This window comes from Echinops telfairi, unplaced genomic scaffold (genome assembly GCF_000313985.2).
Source record: "Echinops telfairi isolate 266 unplaced genomic scaffold, ASM31398v2 ScPeMD7_7400;HRSCAF=8409, whole genome shotgun sequence".
Taxonomy (NCBI): Eukaryota; Metazoa; Chordata; class Mammalia; order Afrosoricida; family Tenrecidae; genus Echinops; species Echinops telfairi.
This window is the reverse complement of record NW_022111300.1, coordinates 40504245-40525564: the sequence shown is the minus strand read 5'-3', so window position 1 is coordinate 40525564 and position 21320 is coordinate 40504245. Positions and strand designations below refer to the sequence as shown.

The following is a 21320-nucleotide window of genomic DNA, read 5'->3' as shown; positions in this document are numbered from 1 at the left end:
GCCCCCCGGCGGGAGCCGGTCCCTTTCCCGTCGGGGAGCGCGGGGCTGGGGCCCAGGGGACCCCGGGCCACGGAGAGCGGGAAGAGGATGGACTGCCCGGCCCTCCCCCCCGGATGGAAGAAGGAGGAAGTGATCCGAAAATCTGGGCTCAGTGCCGGCAAGAGCGATGTCTACTACTTCAGGTACCGCCCCGGGGGCGGGGAGGGGCGGCGGGGGTCAGGCCGGGGTCAAGGGTCAAGAGCTGGCCGGGCTTGGGGGGAGGGGGTGGTGGTGACAGGACGCACGCGGCAGGGCCCCGGGGCGCTGGAGTGAGTGTTGAGCTCTGTGCAGTGACAGGCAGGGACTGAAAGGCGAGGACCCCCCCTCCCCCCGGAGGAAGCCCTCTGTGGAAGGAAAGGGTCAGAGAAGGGAAACTGGTTTGCCAAGAAAGGCTCACCATGGCAAGGATGGTTTGTCCACGGAAGGGTTAAAAGGTGTAATTCATCTAACTATAAAACCCAGTCACTGTTGGCTCCCGGCCCAGCCTGTCCCGGATTCATCATCACAAGAGTGTAATCATACACATGTGGAAGAGTCAGCCCTCCTCACTAACGAGGCCCCTGTCTTGGGAAAGTTGCATGGATGGAGTCTTTGGCACATCAGGGCGTCCCCACAGCTCCCTTGTTTGCAGAGCAAGTAAATTGTTACAGCTCTTAACCTCTTGACTTCTCCAAAAAGTCCCTCCTACAGACTAGGGATAAGCCTTTTCATTGTCTTCTAGAAATAGACTTTGTTTTGTGAGTGTGGTTGTGTTCTTTTATCACTTTGGTCCGTTCCAGAACCCTATAAAAGATGGGTTTGATAGCTTGGATCTTGGTCTTGACAAGAACTCTGTGTAAGTAAGTCTCTTGATATTCAGAGGAAGAAGCCTGCACATCGGGGAAAGGACATTGCCCCCACTTGTAGTTTTCAATCACACCCTCTCTTCCTTAGCTTCTTCTGAGTTCTTTAACTTTGCATGCAAGAGAATAGGTGGCGGTGGTTTTTTTCCAAGTCATTATTTACACCTTTTTCTTTTGGGGGCATTGTTGCCCCACTTCTGCAACCAGCACACAATTGGCAATGAATAGGGATAGTTTGGGTTGTCACACCTGGGGAGGGGTGGTGGTGGCTGGCATATAGTGGGTGGAGACGAGGGAATGCTGCTGTATTTCTTGCAATACACTCGACAGCCCCCCACAACAACAGGAAAAGAAGTATCTGGTCCCAAATGTCACCAGTGTCAAGATTGACAACCCCTGGCCTGGATGTTCCAAGGTTTTTCATCTGAAAGCAGGCTTGTGATCCTGTGGTGACACTGCCCATGGTTTTGGTGTGGAGGACCCAGTAAGCATAGAAAGGTGCCTGTGACTGTTGGTATCCGTGGCATTACCTCGTGAGCAAGTTTACTAAAATTTCTTAGAAGCCATCCACTTAGAGGAGGAAACAGAAGCATGTTGTATTCAGTGGCTGTGGAGGGCATGCTTGTGGCTGGAGGGAAGCATCTTGCAGGTCATGTGCTTTGGTGTTGGAACTAGCTGGTTGTCAGCCATCTAGGTGAGAAGGCTTTGAATAAAGTTACTCAGGAGTTCATTCCTGTCTTCTCAAGTTAATGTAAGTTAATACATTACCCCTGGGGGAAAAATGTGTGCACGCATACAGTGTGATATTTGTGAATTGACAATACTTAAATAGAATGAAAAAGCTAGAAATATATACATATAGGGGACTCGGGTGGTGGAGTCATCGGCTAAGCACTACCACAGGTCTGCTTTTCGAACTCACCAGCAGCTCTTCAGGAGAAAGAGGGTACTGGCCACTTTTGTGAAGATTTGAAGATTTTGACGCCCAGAGATGCAGTTCTGCCTTGCCCTGTAGGGTTGCTGTGAGTCAGAATGGACTTGATAGCAGTGAGTTTGTGCACGTACACACACACACACACACACACATTCTGCCTTGCCCTGTAGGGTTGCTGTGAGTCAGAATGGACTTAAGCAGTGAGTTTGTGTACGTACACACACACACACACACACACACACACGCATGGACTTGATAGCAGTGAGTTTGTGTACGTACACACACACACACACACACACACACACACACACGCATGGACTTGATAGCAGTGAGTTTGTGCACGTACACACACAGACACACACATACACACACACACACATTCTGCCTTGTCCTATAGGGTTGCTGTGAGTCAGAATGGACTTAAGCAGTGAGATTGTGTGTGTGTACACACACGCCTGTGCGAGTGCGTGAACCCTGCTGGTAGGGTGGTTTAAGCATTATGTTGCTAACTGCAAGGTCTCCAATTCAAACCCACCAGCTGTCGCGCAGAAGAAAGATGAGGCTGACTGTTCCCATACTGAAAATCTTAAGGAGCGGTTCTACTCTGCCCTGGGGTTTCTGTGAGTCGAAATGGGCTTGATGGCAGTGAGTTTGTGTACACGCTTTCACTCACGAATGTCCTCCCTGCTGATGTAAAATGCCAATAAGAACACATCCCTGATGGTTGCTCAAATAAATACATTCAGTAAATTTGTTCAGCCTGGTTTAGTTAAAAAAAAAATGTGGTGCTGCGGTTCTACTCATTTTTTCTGTTGATTAAAGCTTCATCGTGAAACCTGAAACAGAGCGGAGGCCTTATTTAAAACATAGATGCTTGATGTTGTTTTATAGTTTTCCATCGATGAGAATGTTAAGAATGCTATTGGGAAAAAGAGGCCACCCCTCGAAAGTCCCCTGGTTTGCTTTGATGCTGTGAACAACTTTTCACTTTTGTGTGTTTTCTCGTTAGCAGCTCACTGAGTGCTTTTTCCTAAGTAGACCGTCTGCTGCGAGTGCTGGCTGATGTCCTGTAACAGGCAGTTAGGTTTGACAAGAATATTCAGTGTCAAAAGCCCTTGGAGAATAGGTGCTAGTCTGTTCTCAGTGGAGCGTCTTCAACTCGGAGCTTCACTCCCGATGGCAGTTCTCCAGGGATAGGGTTTGTTTGGTTTTGAGATGACGTATTTGCTGAAACGAACTTGATTATTGCTCAGCGTTTTTTGTTGTCCTTGGAGTAGTTGGGAAAGTTCCTTTTAAAGGTCAAATGGCTGTAGTGATCATCCTGACTGGTTGCCTAGTGTTTTTCTGATTGTTATAAATCTTTCGATACTAACATTTTTATTACAAACCCCTGAATTTGGTAGAAAAACCGATGTGATCCATTTAATAAAACAAACTCCCTAAGTAGATTCATTTTGAGAGGACTTGCAAACCACTACTCTGATAGTTACTTGCTAAAATCAGGCATTTTTTGAGATGTTACTGCTTATGCAAAATGGAAAGGACACACATGGATGGGTCTGTGCCACGTGTTTGCAGTTCAGGGCTAAAAGGAGTCTTGCTAATTGTTTACTGACCCACTGAAGATTTTTGGTACCAGGCAGAATTTGATCACTCTGGGTTTTCTTCTGGTAAGTTATATTCCAAGGCAGAGGGGCCCAAGAGTGGTACTGAAGGCTGAACTCTTGCCTAGTTGAAAGTTGAAAGGTTGGCATTTTGAACCCACCTGGAGGTGCCTCAGAAGAGTGGCCTGGCAATGTACTTCTGAAAGGTTACAGTGTCATTGAGAACCTCCCACAGGAGTTCCGCTCTCTGCCCTTGGGGCTGCCATGAGTGGACAGCCAGCAACAGCAGCAGGGGTTCCATGGTGGGTGCTCATCTTGCACCCAGGAGAGGAGACCCAGGTTGGGCTCCTGGCCAGGGCACAGCGCGCTAGCCGCCAGGCGACTGTAAGTGGCATGCTACTCTGATGCTGCCAGGGCACAGCGCGCTAGCCGCCAGGCGACTGTAAGTGGCATGCTGCTCTGATGCTGAACAGGTTGCAGCAGAGCTTCCAGGCTAAGGTGGACTAGAAAGGAAACCCTGGAGACCAATGACCTAACGTCACCAGTGACAACCTCACGGACCACAGCAGTTCACCCCTGTTGAGCCTGGGATCAGCATGGGTCTGAGGCTGATTCACAGCACTTGACAGTGGGATACTTGTTGCTTAATGAGAAACAGTAGCGACACGGACCTGCGACTAGTTTTCAGCCATGATATTCCTATCAGGGCTGTCACCGGTTCACATATTTGTGCCTGTATTTACCATTTGCTCTTAAAAACAACTCAGTAGCTCACAAAACACCTGCCATATCCCTTCTGAGGTGGGTTAAGCGTTAACGCACCCATTGGTAATATGAACACCTGCGCCCAGCTGTTCACACAGATTCTAATAACGCTAATGCCTGGATTAGCCTCCCCTGGGAGACTAATTTAAACAAATCTGTGCCTGTTAACGGAGGGTGTGGCTGGCGTTTATTAATTGGACTGAAATTAAGTGCATGGAGAAAGCATCACATTTTGGTGGGAAGTTTCTAGCTGCTAACCTGCATCAGTCAGGTTCTTAGAGGAAGGTGTGTCTGGTTGCCAGTTAAGCAATATAAGTATGACTTCTCTCAGGATGACTGACAGTACTACGGCAGTTCCTATGTGGGGAAAAAAAAGGGGGGTGGGGTTTGATAAGGTATGGATCCATTGGAAAAGTTCCTGAGAAAGTCCCTTGCCATAATTTAAACCCATTATTTGAATATAATCCTTTGCTAAGTGGTCAGCTGACTTCTGTCATTTCTGGGCTTTGGTTTCCTGCATGATGCTGGTAGGTTGGTATTTTTGAAATACAGCAGGCCTGGCTAATGCACCTTTAGTTGCTCTCGCTTGCCTATTTATTCGAGGATAAACGTGTTGGCTTCCAGATTCGTCTTTACAGCCGTGTTAGAGACACGGGAATCACGGGAAATTGTTCCAGTTTCCACTAGTTGGACAGTGGAAACGTGCTGGTAAACATTTTTGGCTCTGTATCAAAATTATGTGCATTTGCTCCTGAAATGTGTATAATTCTGATCTCAACAACAACAACAAAAGACCGTGGAAGCAGAGAACAATTAAAATAATCATAGGGAGCAGGTGCACAAACATAGACTTAAAACTACCTTCTTGATCTGGAAAGAAGACACAGAGGAAGTCTAATTGAGGACTAGAAAGCCCGGGTGAGGGCTGATAAAGGCAGGGTCTCTAGGGAAGGCCACAGAACACCAGAGTTCAGGGCACCTGCGTTGATGTGAAAGGGCTCCAGAAAGTTCATGGAACAATGGATTTAAAATGTCCGTGGGTTTTTTCCCCCCCATGAACTTTTTGAAGTCCCCTGGAGGCCCATTTCTGCTTAGGTATAGCCTGAGCATATCGGTTGACTGCCCTGTGCGTGATTTCCCCATTTGTTTACTGACCACAGCTGCCCTTACAGCTCAGAGGGGAGCCCCTGGGTGGGGCAAACAAAGTGCTCAGATGGTGACAGAAAAAGCCTGAGCCCACACCTAGAAATGCCTCAGTAGAAAGGCCTCCTTCAGAAGAACCTGTCATTGATAACCCTGTGGAGAATGGTTCTGTTTTGACCCGCATGGGGCTGCCACGAGTTGGAAGCAACTAGATGACCACTGGTTATAACATAATGTTGTAAGCATTCAATTCTAGAACATTAGAGTAAAGACAAGGGTAACTCAGAAACTTGCTACACACAGGTTTATTCCAAACAAAATGTGTTTAAACATGCCTCTTCCATCAGTGGATATCTGTAGACATATTCTTTCAGTCATTCACTTGACTTACTCTCATAAGGGTGCCTTCAAAGAAAAGGGCCAGTGAATCTGCTGGCCAGTTAAAATAAGGCTGAGAGGTCAGCTCAGAAGGTTATAGTTCCCCTTTCTTTGGGAATTCCAAAGGGATGATCTTGGTAGATTTTTCCAAAGGATATAGATGAACGTGGAGATGCGCCATGATCACAAATGTGGCTTTCCCAGGGTGAGGCTTATCAATTGCACTCCGGATGTGCAGACCCCTGCAATTTCCCCAAACGTGGGAAACTCGACTGCATAATTTGCGGTAGTGGGGGACTGCGTTTGCGCTCTCCCCTGTAAAAAACAAACAAACAAAGCTTTTAAGAAAATGGAAAACTGCACTGGTAGGAAAAGCCATGACAATCCATCTCCATATTGTTGAAGTTATAGCAAAGGCTGTCCTATGAGAATTTTGTTGGGAGACTTTACCCCCACCCTCCAGGCCTGAACTTGCCCCATCAGACTTCCTTTAACTCAGCATTTTAAAGGAACATGATTTGAACCCCTTGAAGATGCTAAGTTTATGTTCTTTGAATCACTTCCCAGATTTATTTCCATCCCTGAGTTTCTCTTACAGCTGTGACCTCCCACCACCAAATTGAAAAAATGAAGGTTTTTCAATTGATTACAAAACAAAAGCAACAAAAACTGCCATCCAGGGAAGTTAGATACCCCCTCATAGCCACCATATCACACACTCACTCACTGCCGGCGAGTCGATGCTGACTCATCAGCTTTATAGGACAGGGTAGAACTCTGTGCCCCTGTGGTTATCTAAGGCTATAATTTTATGGGAGTCAAAAGGCCCATTTTTCTCCTGGGGGACTGATGGTCTTGAAACTGCTGACCCTGCAGTTAATAGCCCAATGCTTAACCACTGCACCGCTAGGACTCCTTTCAATTGATCGCAACTCCAAATTCATTGCCATCCATGGTAGAACTCCCCCTTTGGGTTTCCCAGACTGTAACTTTATGGGAGGAGAAAGCCTTGTTTTGCAAAAATAAAAGTCTTAGGTGATTAATTCTCAATGATTGTAAGGCCACACTTAAAATTTTGGCAATGTTAATAATGTTTTGCTGAATGCTTTATGTGAATTATCTCACTGGATTCTTATAACTCTCTGAGGCACAGTTATCTCTGTCTTACAGATGGGGAAAGTCAGCATGGAGAAGTTAAATAATGCGCTCAAAGTTATGCTTTTGGTGCGGTACAGTTTGAATTCTGACCCGGATGGTCTGACCTCAAACGCTCCGTCTACTCTGTTCTGTTGCAGAGACCCCATCCCTCCTCACATCCTCAAATACGGCAAGACCTCATGCCTCATCCCCTTTGCTTTATGAGCTTGGCGTGCCAGGAAAAGACCACTAATTCCTATTGTACTCGTGGCTAGATGTTGTCAAAGGGTAGATTTTAAATCCTGTTGTACCTAAAGATGATGTCAAGTTTAGGAAATAGAACAATTATAGGAAAGTAATGTAGTTAATAAAGTATTGTTCTGGGAAATAAAAAGAGATTGTACTCTTACCCAAGGCTTGAGCACATTATTTCTCAGAAACTCAGATAAGCGACCCTTTCCTTAGGGGGAAACTAAAATAGTAGGAGGAGTAAGTAGCAGTTAGTTGTAGCAGCAGTAGTAATATGCTGTCCAGTCAGTTCTGACTCATAGTGACCCTCGGTACAATAGAAGGAAATACTCTCGCTCCTGTATCATCCTCAATCGTTATTGCTGTGTTTGAACCCTTTGTTAAAGCCACTGTGGCAGTCCACCTTGCTGAGGGTCTTCCTCTTTTGCTGACCCTCTCCATGACCAACGTTGATGGACTTGTCAAAAAAGAAAAAAGAAGAAGAAAAGGAATAAAACCAAAAGCACTGCCATCAAGATGATTCTGACTTAGTAGCGACCCTGTAGGACAGAGTACAATTACCCAGGTGGGTTTCTGGGACTGTAAAGCTTTACTGGAGTAGAAAGCCTCATCTTACTCCCATGGAGGCACCGGCAGTTTCAAACTGTTGACTTCATGGTTAGCAGACCAATTTGTAATCCACTCCTCCACCAGGCCTTCTCCCGTCTTCCAGACTGGTATCTCTTGGTAACATGCCCAAAATATGTGAAATGAACTCTTGCACCCTGGCTTCAAAAGAGCCTTCTGACTGACTATAGGTCTTTAGAATAAATCAAGTTGTCACTTGCACACTATAGCTCATGAAATGCTTTTATATAGTTCCTGCAAAAGCTGCAGCACAAATGATTCAGAGTTAAGTTAAAAAAAATGTTCTCTTTAGTTTGAAGAAAGGAAAGAAATATGTTAATTAAGTGCTTATTATATAATAAGCACTTATTAGTCTTTTTAAAGTCTTTTAATTGCTTTTAGTTTTTTCTCTTACTATTTCCTGTTGAAAACTTAGTTCTAGGAGTCAAGAAACCCTGAGATTGCTAACCTCAAGGTCAGTGGTTCAAACCTTACCTGTTCAGCAGGAAAAAGTTGAGACTGTCTGCTCCCCTAAAGGTTTACAGCTTCAGAAACCCTATGTAAGGTTGGTATGTCGTTATGAGTTAGAATCAATTTAGTGACAGTGGGTTTGGTTTCTCCCCCTCCCCTCCCCCAAGAGTCAAAGGTGAGGTGGAATTGTGCTGATTATTCTTTGCGTAGCACCATCACATTTTACCTGTTTCTAACTATATGTTTGGTGATAGTCTGTAAGAATTTTTCTGAGGGCCTATGATCTTAATCTGTCCTACATCTAGTGTCTTGAAAGTGGCCTACAAAGTCTTCATCCACCAGCACACCACCATACTTGTTACTTATTAGAGGAAATGCAGGCTCAAAAGGAACTGATACACATTCCAAACATACAACAGAATTGGATAGATGACTTTTCAAATTGCTTTTGAACTTTTCTTACGTGAGATATATAATCATAGCTTAATTTCCCCCCATAACTTAAAAGTTTCAATTCATCCAGTGGAAGCAGATGACTTGCAAAGAAGTTGCAGTGCTTTATTATTATACTTAAGTTTTTTAGTGAGACGAATAGAAATGCATAACATTTTGACTCATGCTTGAGAGCGTCTAAAAACCAGCACGAGGCTTTGGAGCTGAGCTATCCACTTTTATCTCCGGATTTACTGTTGGGGTTGGAATTTTAATATTCTTGGCAGCTCTTCTGTTCTTGTTCCTCTTTGCTGCCTCCACTAAGAAATGGGTGGGGAGATTGTCAAAGGACAGCTCATTTAATTCCATCCGAGTTTCCCCAAGCCAAAAGCTTCTTAAGGAAGTAGGGATAAAAAGTGACTTTGAGACTGCAAGACTTGGCCTTGACTACTTCCTTGGTATAGTAGAAATTCAGGCTCTAATCTGAGAACTTGACGTACATAAAGAACCTGCAGTACATGACAGTTGAAAATTTAGCTTTAAAATTGAGCACTTAGCATTTGTTCAGGCAATTCTGAGTGATTTACAAATGTCAAGGGAAATGACATTCCCGTTTTGAAAAGAATGTTAGTTTTGGAGTAATTAATACTCATTGTAGAAAATTTGAAAAGTACAGAAATGTCTAAAGTAATATAAAGTAACAGAGAAAAATTGCTCAAAATCTTAAGGACTCAGAATTTCATGACCCAAATGTTAAACATTTTTGAAAAAATGTCTACCAACCTTTCTCTTTCCACTTAAGCTTAAAAGTCCCATTGCGATTGTATCATGATCGTCACTAGTGGCTTCCCCATGGAGATTATCAAAGGAGGGGGCCTTGCTTTGGTACGGGGTGGTCTTAGAGGAGACCTGGTGGCAGAGTGGTTCCTCCCCTGCGAGTGCAAGGTTGGCGTTTGGAGCCCATTGGCTGTTTAGTGAAAGAGAAGACCCGGAGATCAGCCCCCATACAGATGTCATTTTGGGAAACACAGGGTGGGGGTGGGAGTGGGGGTCTGTTTCTTCTCTGTTCTTCAGGGTCGGGAAAGAGAACAGACTCAAGAACACACAGTAAGAAACAGCGTGTGATTTAGAGTGAACTCTCTTAGTAATGCTTTTTTTTAAAAAAGAAGTCTTTTTGTACTAGAAGAATCTCTAGATAAAGAATGTCCTTAAGGTTCTTGACAAATAATACACTTAAAATGGAGCTCTGGTTATGTATTGGGCAGCTTAACCCTAAGATCAGCATTTCAAAACCAGCAGCCACTCCTAGGGAGGAAGATAAAGCTTTCTACTCCAGTGAAGAGCTTCCGTCACCGAAAGCCGCTGGGGGAGCAGTCCTAACCTGCTCTGGAGGGTTGCTCTGTGTGGGAATCAACTCAGTGGCAGTGGGCTCAGTTGATGGACACTTAGGCCTACATTAGTATTCAAATGCCTTTCCAGGAGACCCTCACAGAATTAGGTACCTCCTCTGGTATTCTGAACCCAATCTCTGAACTCTTACCACAGTTGCTGTAATAAATACTTCGGTGCCTAACAGATTCTGAACCTCCTCAAGGTCATGGACCGGATCTGATTCATGTCAGGGTCCAGTATGGTCCCTGATACATGTAAGACACTTGCTGAATGAAGCAAATGGTTAATTCTTTTCTCCAGCAAGATCCTTAGACTTCTAGTGGAGACTAGCCGTACAGCACGTGGACATTTTCCTTATATAATAAGTACTTATTAGTCTTTTTAAAGTCTTTTCATTGCTTTTAGTTTTTTTCTCTTACTATTTCCTGTTGAAACCTAGTTCTAGGAGTAAAGAAACCCTGTACCACTGCCTGCCTGGGACATACAGCACTTGTTCACATCGAATAGCCAAAACCCAACTAAGCCTGCTCCCCTGGAGTCGATTCTGACTTACAGGGACTGGGGTTTCCGCAGCTGCACACCTTTACTGGAGCAGACAGCCTCATCTTTCCGCCCTGGGCACCCTTGTTGCCAAAGTCCCGTTTCTGTCCACTGCGGGAGAAGGGTGTTGTGAAGCACAGCTTCACTGCAGACGGCAGGCCTTCAGAGCGGCCATTTTTGCCCCAGATGGTAGGGCATATTGTAGGGGTCTGCTTTAGACAGTGGCAATTTCTGGAGAGTATACAGAGTGACCCCATGTGACTGCCAGTAAATTAAAGTCACCATCTACTTAGGAATTTTTGATATCTCAATGAAATGTTCCTTTTAGATTTGAAAATCTAGTGCCTCTTCTTCTTTAAGGTAATTTGTTCTTTAAAGTCTTTCAGATGGAGTTAGGGTTAAAGGTGACTTTCAATGAGTACTAGAAATGGAAACAGGCCAAGGTGTCACTCAAGTGGTAAAATGTTATTTTAGCAACTGGGGGAATACAACTCTTGTTGGCTTTCAGTGAATTATCCTCAGTTATTTTCTTTGGGGCATTTAAATAGTGAGTGGGAGGAGTTAAAGGTGTGAATACAGGTGGTTCAGGGGTGTCATATCTAGGGGACTATTGGTAGGGAATTTTTCTTGTGGTTGAAATGAAATACTAGTATTTCATTATGGAGATTAGCAGTCATCACTATGAACTGAAAATGACTAATCTTTTTCGCTAGTTTACCAGGACTGAGATAAGTAATCTCCCTCACTTATGACTCGATGGTTTTAAAATACACTTAGTCACTTGAGATCCTGGCATTGCTGAGACAGGGAGCTGCAGCAGCCATCTTAGCCGCAGGGAGCAGAGTCTAAGAGACATGTGGTCTTCTCCCCTGGCGCCAACTTCCCCAGTCTGCCCTTCCCAGGGCCAGGTTGTCACTGTGCTGATGCTTTCTCTCTAATAGGCAGAAATCCTGCTGCTGCAGCCCCATGGGGCCATGCTTGCTTTCCTCTCACGCAGAGAAATGTCACTGGTCTTAAAATCCTTCCAGTGTCGGGTGCAAGCCCTAGTGGTGAAGCAAAAGAACATGCCTGTGCACTGATGGCAGGGCTGTGGATGCCAACTACTGACTGGTGGCTGTCCAGTATAGCTGCTTAATAGAATTCCGTTTGTATGTTTCATTGGTGCTTACTGCACCCTGACTGGCTCGTCTCCTCCCAGCGACCCTTCTGTAAGGGGATGTCCACTTGCCTAAAGGTGGGCTTTGGGTCTCCACTTCGCGCTTCCCCTCATTTGCAATGATAGGATTTTTTTGTTCTTTGACACCTGATACCTGATTGAATTGGCACCTTGTGATTACACAGGCTGGTGTGCTTCTGTGTACCGATGAAACATACAACTTTCCTTTAGTTCTTTAATGCTTCCTCCCCCCCTCCCCCCACTATCATGATCCCAATTCTACTTTACAAACCCGGCTAGAGCAGAGCATGTACACCGTATAGATAAGAGCTGGGAGCTGATACCAAGGCCTGAAGTAGAAAGAAAATGTTTTGAGAATGGTGGCAACAAATGTACAATTGTCCTTGACACGATCTATGTATGGATTTGTATGAGCACCCAATAAAATGATTTTCTTAAAAAATTCTATCTGTATGACAGGAAATGGTGATTCAGTATGAATAGGAGGTTACTAAATACCAGTTAATATTCCGACGTTTTTTGGATATACTAATAGTTCAAGTTTGACTTCTACCCCACTTCCTGCATTGCTAATTTGGTCCAGCAGTAGCAAGTGTGAGAACTGTTGTTTGTGAGTTGATTCTGACTCATGTAAAGCCCGTGTGTAACTGAGCAGAACTCCTCCACAGAGTAATGTATATGGAAGTAGATCGCTAGACGTCTCTTCTGCAGTGCCTTTGAGTGGGTTCAAACTGCCAACCTTTACGTTAGTTGTCGACCACAAAGAGTTTGCATCAGACTTTTATTATATATGACTTCCATTTAACTTTTAAAGTCAGTGAATTAGTTAAACTGCTAATCCAAAACATAAAACTATACAATTGCAGTTCTCAAGATGCAGCCTTTTAATTGGCTTCTCAGGTACTTAAATTTCCTTGATTTGGAGAAATGTGTTGGAACTACTACAGAGTTTTGTTCTGTAGAAAATGCTACAGTGTCAGCTGCAGTAGGTAACGGACACTTCTGCCCTTCCCTAAGGAAGCTACCAATGCGAGGTCAGCTTGCCATCAAGCACCGTTTTTTTGTTCGTCAGTGCCATGGACTGTACTTCAAACAGAACGAAACCCTGCTGGTCCTTCGCTGTCCTCACAGAGGTTTTCTCTGAACCGTTGTTGCAGTTAGGCCGTCAGTCTTATTTGCTGACTCCCTGTTTTTCTCTTCCCTTCGGTTTTACCAAGCGTGATGTCATTCTCCAGGGACTGGTCTCTCTTGATAACATGTCCAAAGTGCATGAGACAAAATCTTACCACCTACACGTCCAAGGAGCATTCTGCTTGTAAGAAAGATTTGGATGTTTTTCTAGCAATCTCTGGTACTTTCAGCATTCCTTACCCACACCATCATTCAGATGCAGCGGTTCTTCAGTCTTCCTTACTCGTTGTCCAGCTTCCATATGTATTTGAGGGGATTAAAAATACAGGTCAGGTGCACCTTAGTCTTCAAAGTGACAACTTTGCTCTTAAATCCTTTAAAGAGGTTGTGGGTAGTAGAATTTGCCCAATGGAATCTGTCGATAGAGCTTTTCACTGCTAATTCTATGAGCATTGATTGTGGATCCAAGCAAAATAAAACGCTTGACAACTTGAGTCTTTTCACCATCTATTGCAGCGGTTCACAACCTGTGGGTCACAACCCCTTTAGGGTTCAAACATTCCTTTCACAGGGTTTGCCCGATTCATAACAGTAGCAAAATTACAGTTATGAAGTAGCAATGAAAGTAATTTTATGGTTGGGGGTCACCACAACATGAGGAAATGTATTAAAGGGTTGCGGCATTAGGAAGGTTGAGAACCACTGATCTTTCTTGATCTTGTCTCATCTATTAGTTCATTTGCTTCTCTCAAAAGTGACATAACTATTGCTGGCTGCTATATTTATGAGTGATCCTTATCTTTTTACTTAAAGTTGCTATCATAATACTCTCGTCTTCTGGAAAATGAGTCTAAACGAAGTCTCAGGGGCGCTGATGGTGCAGTGATTAAGCACTCAGATGCTAATGGAAGACTGCTGGGGGGAGCCCAGCTACTCTCTGTTCTGGAGAATGGCAGCCTGCTTCTGTATGGAATCCAGTCGGGGAATCCACAGCAGCAATTCTCTGTCCTTTAGTGTCATAGCGAGGTGGAATCAACCTGGGAAGGAGTTAAAATTTTAAAAATTATTTTTGATTAATGAGGTGTACTCCACTTGTCCAGCACTGTTGAGATCTTATTACAAAGAGGGCTGTCTGGTTGACAGCTTTTTTTTACTTTAAGTACAAGGGGGCTTCAAAAAGTTCCTGGACCATTTTCATTTCCTTACCTTGCAAGACCTAGAAAAACAAGGCAGACGTATCAATTTCCTGGTTCACCCGTCTCACAGTATTAGTTTAGCGATAACTTTAGTATTCAATTATAAAAAGGGCTAGTCTAGCATCATTAAAATTAGTTGTAATTATAGAGGTGGCTTAATATGATCAGATTTTCATTTGGGCTTCTTAGAAATACCTCATTTCTTTTGTAGTGAAATATACTACCCATGAAAGGATTTTCTAGTTGTGTTTTAGATTCCATGCAGTATGAATAAATGAAAAATTGATAATTTTATTTTGTCTGTAATTAAAAATGATAGTGTATAAAAGTATTCACCTGGTAAGGTTTTTTGCCATCAGAGAGTTATTTTGTGTGGTGCTAATTTATATACATTAAACTTTGGAGTTTGAAAGCTCTGTGGTGAGACCGCAGAGTCATCTCTAACCACCCACCCCAGTATCGCAGCATTGTGTGACCAGTGCATGTCAAGTGCCTACCTACCCTGCTCTGTACTGAAGAGATGAAATTCCCTAAGAGTAGCACTTAGTTCCAGCTTGTTGGAGCCTCCAAAGGGACGTGTATTGAGATTGTTGGAATTAAGTAGATTTGCAAGGAATAGAGGAATTATTTCTACTCTGGGTTGAGGACTGAATGCTTCAGAGAGGAGGTGTCAACTTAGCTGGGCTTCGAGGCTTTAATCGACTTTCAACAGAGAGGCTGTTGATCATGCCAATCCTTTCATAGGAGCTCTGGTAGTGCAGTGGTTAAGCACCTGGCTTCTAACTCAGAGGTTGATGGTTCAAACCCCAATATGGGTTCAATGCGGGAAAGACCTGACGATCTGCTTTCATAAAGATCGCAATCGAGGAATCCTTGTAGGGCAATTCTGCGCTGCCCTGTAGGGTCACTGTGAGTCTGGATTGACTCCACCAGACACCATCAGCGTTTCTTCCATGTAGATGGACAGGACTGCAAAGTCAAAGGGACAGTGCTTATTGTGACCAAGTAAATCCTTTGAGGTTGGAATGTGAATATTTTGCCAAGGAATTGAAAGGTGGCACCAATTGTGTTCAGCTACTAACCTAAAGATTGGTGGTTTGAATCTACCTCGCAGCGCCTGGCTGTCTGCTCCGGGAAAGACTACAGCCTAGAAACCCTATCTATAGAGCAGTTGGTCTCTGTACTGTGTTGGGGTCACCATAAGCCAGAACCGATTTGATAGCAGCCGTTTTGTTTTAAAGGAGGTATATCTCTTTATCAACGTTGAGAATGGGGTACTGAATGTGTGTCCGAGGGACTGGACACTGAGGGTTATGCTCTGGCCTTTTTAGGTGGCCAGTGATGACTCCAGCCAAGATGGAGAACTAGAAGAAGGTCCTGTGGTGGGCAGAAACCCTTTAAGTTTTGGATAAGATTGAGTGTTCTGTGCTATTTTCTTTTGTGATCCTGAGCATATTTGGCCCTCTGGGTTAGAACTGGAGTTGAGGTTTGTGTAATTCGATACTCTTTGTTCTGGTATCCTGCATTGTTCTTTTCTCTTCTGGCGACTAACGTCAACTGTAGTCTGAATTGTATACTTTGAACTGTGTTTCAGGACTACTTAAGTCATGTGTTCGTGGGCAAAGAAGGTTGATAGGATCATCTGTTACCTTGAAGTCTGTGGTAGCACATTGTCATAGCCTTTGTGACATAGTGGAAATGTGTGGATTTGGACTTGATCCAGGAAGAAGTTCTACTTGGTATTCTAGGGGACCATTTCAGCACTTGGTTTGCCTGCCTTTCCCCTTTGTTTCCTGTTTCATTGTTTTCCTTTTCTTAAAGATAAGTTGTTGCAAGCCTACGTTCCAAATACAATACTCTATAGTTTATTTGAATGAGAGGTATTCTAGCGTTCACAACAGTCGTCTTTTGGGAACATACAACATTGATTTTAAGTTGATTAGCACATCTGGCCAGGAAATTTCACGAAATAAGATTTTGGAGACCAAAAAAAAAGACAGGCCCTTCTTTCTATAACATTTATTTTTTTTTTGCAGGTGATTCTTCCATAGGGAGGTTTTTTGTTTTTTGCTTTTTCTCTAGGAAGGGTTAGTTTAGTTGGCTTCTATCATATCTCTGACACTTTGTAGTTTTCCAGCTTTGAGAGAACTTCTTGAAAAGTATTCTTGATAATGTTTCTTTTTAGGTGGGATTGGGTTAAGAAAACTAAGGAACAGAATGAGTTCAAACCCATTTATAAAGGTTTACTTTAATCTTCTTGTCTTAATAGTTACATGTGGAAGCATTAAACAACTTCCAGAATTAAAGAGTTTTCTTTTTGTGTAGTATAAATGTCATAAACCCTTATCACACTAGCCCAAGTGCTATACCGGCACCAAGTATTTGTGTACACACTCAACTAGGGGAATGGTGCGAGTCGATGGCTGTTGACATTGTGAGTGTACGACAGGAAGAGAAGGCTGTACACGAGCTTGCAGCCATTTTCAGTGTGCATGTTTTGATGCACGTGCAGTTAGCTGAGTGACTGACCAATGGGCTCCACTGTGGTTACATCTGTTACAGGTTCCGGTGGCACCTGGAGGACATATTGCCCCTTCTTAGAGGAAACTTCCCAAGTTGTGATAAAGCTTTAGCGTTGACTGGCATAAAATGGTCAGATGGTAGCATGGGAAGCCGGCAGAAAGGCATAAAGAAAGGGTGTCTTGCAGAGGTCTGGGGCATCTGTTGTTATCATTTGTAGAATTCACCCTCTGTATATTTATGTTTCAGTCCAAGTGGTAAGAAGTTTCGAAGCAAACCTCAGTTGGCCAGGTACCTGGGAAATACTGTTGACCTCAGCAGTTTTGACTTCAGAACTGGAAAGATGATGCCTAGTAAATTACAGAAGAACAAGCAGAGACTACGCAACGATCCTCTCAATCAAAACAAGGTTGGTTCGGTCACTCAGCATATTTGTTTGTCACTAGAACTTTGGTTGCCTAAATAGCCTTCACACCTCCTCCTTCCCCCAGCTCCTATGCCCATAGTATTTTGATTTTTAAAATCTGATTTAATTTCTTAATGTTGCAAACATCGAAGGGGGCTTACGTTTTTGATTATCCTTTCATTTCATTCCTCCATGACCTTTTTGAAGCCCACCTCATACATCACACGTTTGGCCAAATGGGGCTACTGTTGGCAAAAGTATTCTTTGTTGATTAATTATCCTTTTTAATCACCCCCCACCCCACCCCCCACCACCCCCGTAAGGCCTCATTGTCTAAAGAACTGGCAACATTTTAATTTGGCAAGCATCCTTATCACATAGTTTGTGATTACACACGAATTTTCAGATAAAATTTGAGAAAGAAAAGTTTTTAATGAACTTTTAGTAATGTTGAACAGTGTTCTCATTCTAATACTGTGTTTGGAGAGTGTTCCATTATTTTTTTGTAAGCTCTGATTTTTGTTGAGCTGATTAGTTAATAGTTTAATGTTTAGAATCCAAAGTAAATATAATCCCAAATTATATTATTGTAATTGTATTGAGGCACCCAGATACCTTTATAAAGAGTGTTGTTCTCCCCCACTGCACCCCCTCCCACTTCTTCTGGCAATGTACCCTACAGGCAACTGATGTTAAACATTTTTGCTCATTATTTGCTTCCTTTGCCTTTGCGGGGTATGTGTTGCCAGCACAGTTGTCCCACACTGTCCGTGGGAGGGAAGCGGAAGGAGAAGCAGGAGCTCTTCTCTCTTGGGGAGGTGGCTGATGGAGTCCTGTTTGCCCTGTGAGTGTTGGACTCCCTGTAGGACACCGGGAACAGTGGAATGTAGTGGAAAGGATGGCTGGTGCATTGTCTCTGCCACTTATTAACAGGTGCTTGCCTGGGTGAGTTTCTTAACTCCTGAGGGCCTCAGGTGTCTCATTTGTAAAATAAAGGTTGTAAAACCTTGCCTTCTTGTGGTGGGTGACTGGGGTTTCTTATAAAAACATCCAGCATAGATAGCATTGGACAGACTAGGCTCTTTCTTTCCCCGTTGCCCCTTGTGAATGCTCTCACTTTCCTAAACAAGCAAGCTACTTTTGTGAACGAATGATGTGAGAAAGGATACTTTCTGGCATAGACGCATCTCTGCTTTTGTGAAGGGCATGAAGTGTGGTGTCGCCTTCATCTCTTGTCTTTTCAGAATGGCATGCATGCAGTTGGTTCTGCTGATGGAGAGGTCTGTGCTGGCACACCGTTAGCACATCAGTAACCCGCACAGTGGTAGGACAGGAGGAGGCCACCACTAGAGGAATGTATCCAAGACCGATCCAGTTTCTTACTTTGGGAAGTTTAATTTCCAAAATTGGTATGAGGTCATGTCCTTATGCCGTGCACTATTTTCCTCAGGAAGCGTGGCATATGCTTTATGGAGAGACAGAAGGGGAGGGAGAACCGAACCTACTTATCTGTGGGTTAGTTTGAACTGATGCTTGTGACAGTGTAATTGAGCCTAAGAAATGGGCATTGGAGCAGAGGGAGCTCCATGCTTACACAGACGTGAAGCTCCCTGATTGCAGATAAAAGAAACTCTGCTGTAGGTTTACTTTGCTGCTTAAATGTACCGAGGAAAATTAGATTGTTTCTAAAGTTGCCTTTATAAAATGCCATTTTAGCCATGTTGCTAGGCAGTCTAGAAAAGGGGCTCAAGTATTTATAAACAGAATGGACTGCTTTGAAATTGCCCTGTTTTTTATCAAAGTCATAGTTTAGCTATAGTGAGTTTAATGTGAAGAGTTACTTCCTGACAAATTATGAATCATTTCAGCCCCCCAAAAGGCCCAAAAAACTAATCCATCTCTAGTTTGTGTGCACCTTTATGCTCTAGCTGCGCTGGACCGCTCCTCACCTGCACCATGGCATGTGCTTTCAAGATTCTGCTTGCTCATGTGCTGTTCCCTCTGCTTGGAATGTGCCCCCCCTCCCCCTCCATCTGACGAGCTCCTCCTCATCCAAGGCCCAGCTCCATTGCCTTCATCTCTGTGAAGCCTGCCCTGCGTGTGCCGCTGCATGCAGGAGCCAATCCTCCTCCGTGCTGCTTCCCTGGTGCTTTGCTGTGCTCGCTCTGGTTTGTCTGCTTCAGCTAGACTGTGCGCTCCACGAGAGCAGGGACCAAGCTTCTTTTTTTTTTGCCTTTGCCTTTGTACCTCAAGTCCAGAGCCTAGCACCTGGTAGGTATTTAATAAATGCTTGCATGATGCTGATTTGCTGTAGTGTCCATCTCATTTCAGAAGTTTATAGTAGTAATAAATGTTTCTCGAATGAATAAATTGATATGTCAGACATTATGTTGGAATTGCTTTTATTTTCAGTGTTTTTGTTTGGCTTTATTTAGATTGTCATCAGAATTTGGGAATGCATGATCTTGTTTGATGTGATTTTCTTTTCGTTAAGCAACCTGAAAATGAAGTTTTGCATTAAAACAATAGCAACAACAACAACTCCTCTTTTGGAGTGACACCAATGTTAAGTCTCTCCATAAAGCAGAAAACTTATTTGTGGCTAATTAAGTAATGACCGCATTAAATACTTTTTTAGAACAATACCATATAAACAAAGTTTCAAAGCATAGCATGCTGGGGAATCTAAGGTGCTTAATTGGAATCTGAAATGGTGTGTTACTATATAGCTTCAGACCCGGCCCGAAGTGTAATACAGACTAATATGTGTGAGCAGTCGAGTACTAACCAGATCCCATCAGAGTATCAGAGAAGGCTGGAGAAGGAGCTTTTCTGAGAACTGCTCAGGGAGAAGACTTACAGCAACGCTGTTCCTATGAACTTCTCTCCAGGGATGGAACTCTCTCAGCCACGAACCACATGTGACTGCTGAGTATTTGGAGCGTGGCTGGTGTGACTGTATAACTGCAGTTTTAATTTTAATTTAATTCAAATGGTCACAGGTGCCCAATGGCTGTACAGTGAACCCTCATTTATCGCGGTTAATCGGTTCTAGACCCTACCGTGATAAATGAAATTCCACGAAGTAGGATTCCTTATTTGTAAATCAAATATTTTCGTAGTTAGAGCATAGAGGACATGAAAAAACACCCTTTAGTCACCATTACACTCGTATTACCCAATTTATTAAACGAAAAAGGGAAAATACAGTAAAACATTTTGGACGTTACAATTATTTATTATTTATATTTATGGCATCTAGTTTACAGTATTACATATTTCACATACAGTATTATTATACATAGTTCTTACAAATACTGTAATCAATAGCCTATGAAATGACTTAAGGGATGTATTCTACAGGTGGGTCGCCGTCTTTTTCCTCTGAAGGAGCGGGTGTAGGCAGTGGGTGCTGTTACGCAAAAACCGCGATAGAGTGAAGCCGCGGAAGTCGAAGCGCGAAGTGGCGAGGGTTCACTGTATTATGTGACAGACAGCACAGCCTCTCGACATGTAAATAAGACAGTGAGAACCTTTTCTTCCGAAGTTAAAAAGGCAGCCTGTGCAGATTTGATATGTTCTGCCTATCTGTAGACTCTTCAAGCATTCACAAGATATTACAGCCAAATCTTAGAGACATCGTGGGTTTCATTTCTGACCACCACAGTAAAGTGCGTATTCCCACAGAGTGATGTTTATACCATACTGTGTGTGTAGTCTGTTATGTGGGCAGTAAGGAGCATTATGAAAATGTTGGAAATATTGGAGAAGTTACCAAAATGTGACACAGCCACGGAATGAGCACGTGTTGTTGGAAAAGACACCACTGGACTTGCTCGATGGACAGAGTGTTGGTCAAACTCCAGAGCAAACGCACTGCCTTTGAGTCGATTCCAACTCTACAAACTGGCAATTTAATAAAACGCAGTTCTTGCAAAGCACGATAAAGCGAAACTTGATAAATGAAGTGGGCCTGTATTTAGGCGTTGATTCCAAAAACGGACATGCATCAAGGTTTCACAGATGTGACCTTCAATGTTTTAAGAAGGAAGCTGAGAGAAGCAAGCATGTTATTTTTATGCAAATAAAATGCACTTACATGATTTTATGTGTACTGCATAATCTCCCCCTGTGCATGATTTTCATAAGCTCACTATGCCCAGGTTTGAGAACATGTTAACTTCAGTTTCGCTTTTATTTGTGTCCAGTGGATTTAATGTGAGATTTTCACCCCGGTGCCTGTTGGCATGAGGTCTGTCTCCCAGAGGGATTCCTTCCCTGCTTTGCAAACTGCTGTGGCCAGTGTAGGAAGAAACCACGGTTCCTGCCTTGGAAACAGCTCTCAATGGGGTCAGCAG

The 21320-nt window shown here is 43.5% G+C and overlaps 1 protein-coding gene and 1 non-coding gene across 2 annotated transcripts in view; both read left to right on the top strand.

Annotated features, from left to right (window-relative positions):
* Nucleotides 1-3: 3 nt before the first annotated feature.
* Nucleotides 4-21320, top strand: part of MBD2 (methyl-CpG binding domain protein 2) — a gene marked incomplete at its 5' end in the record, with an annotated part of 65581 nt that continues 44264 nt past the window's right edge. Inside the window, 2 exons of the mRNA XM_004703107.3 lie at nucleotides 4-182; nucleotides 16806-16965. Coding sequence (XP_004703164.3) covers nucleotides 4-182; nucleotides 16806-16965 — 339 coding nt within the window. The remainder of the gene's footprint in view (nucleotides 183-16805; nucleotides 16966-21320) is intronic.
* LOC115871727 lies at nucleotides 5864-6023 on the top strand. Its single transcript, XR_004047447.1, has one exon. It is a non-coding gene; the product is annotated as a U1 spliceosomal RNA (small nuclear RNA).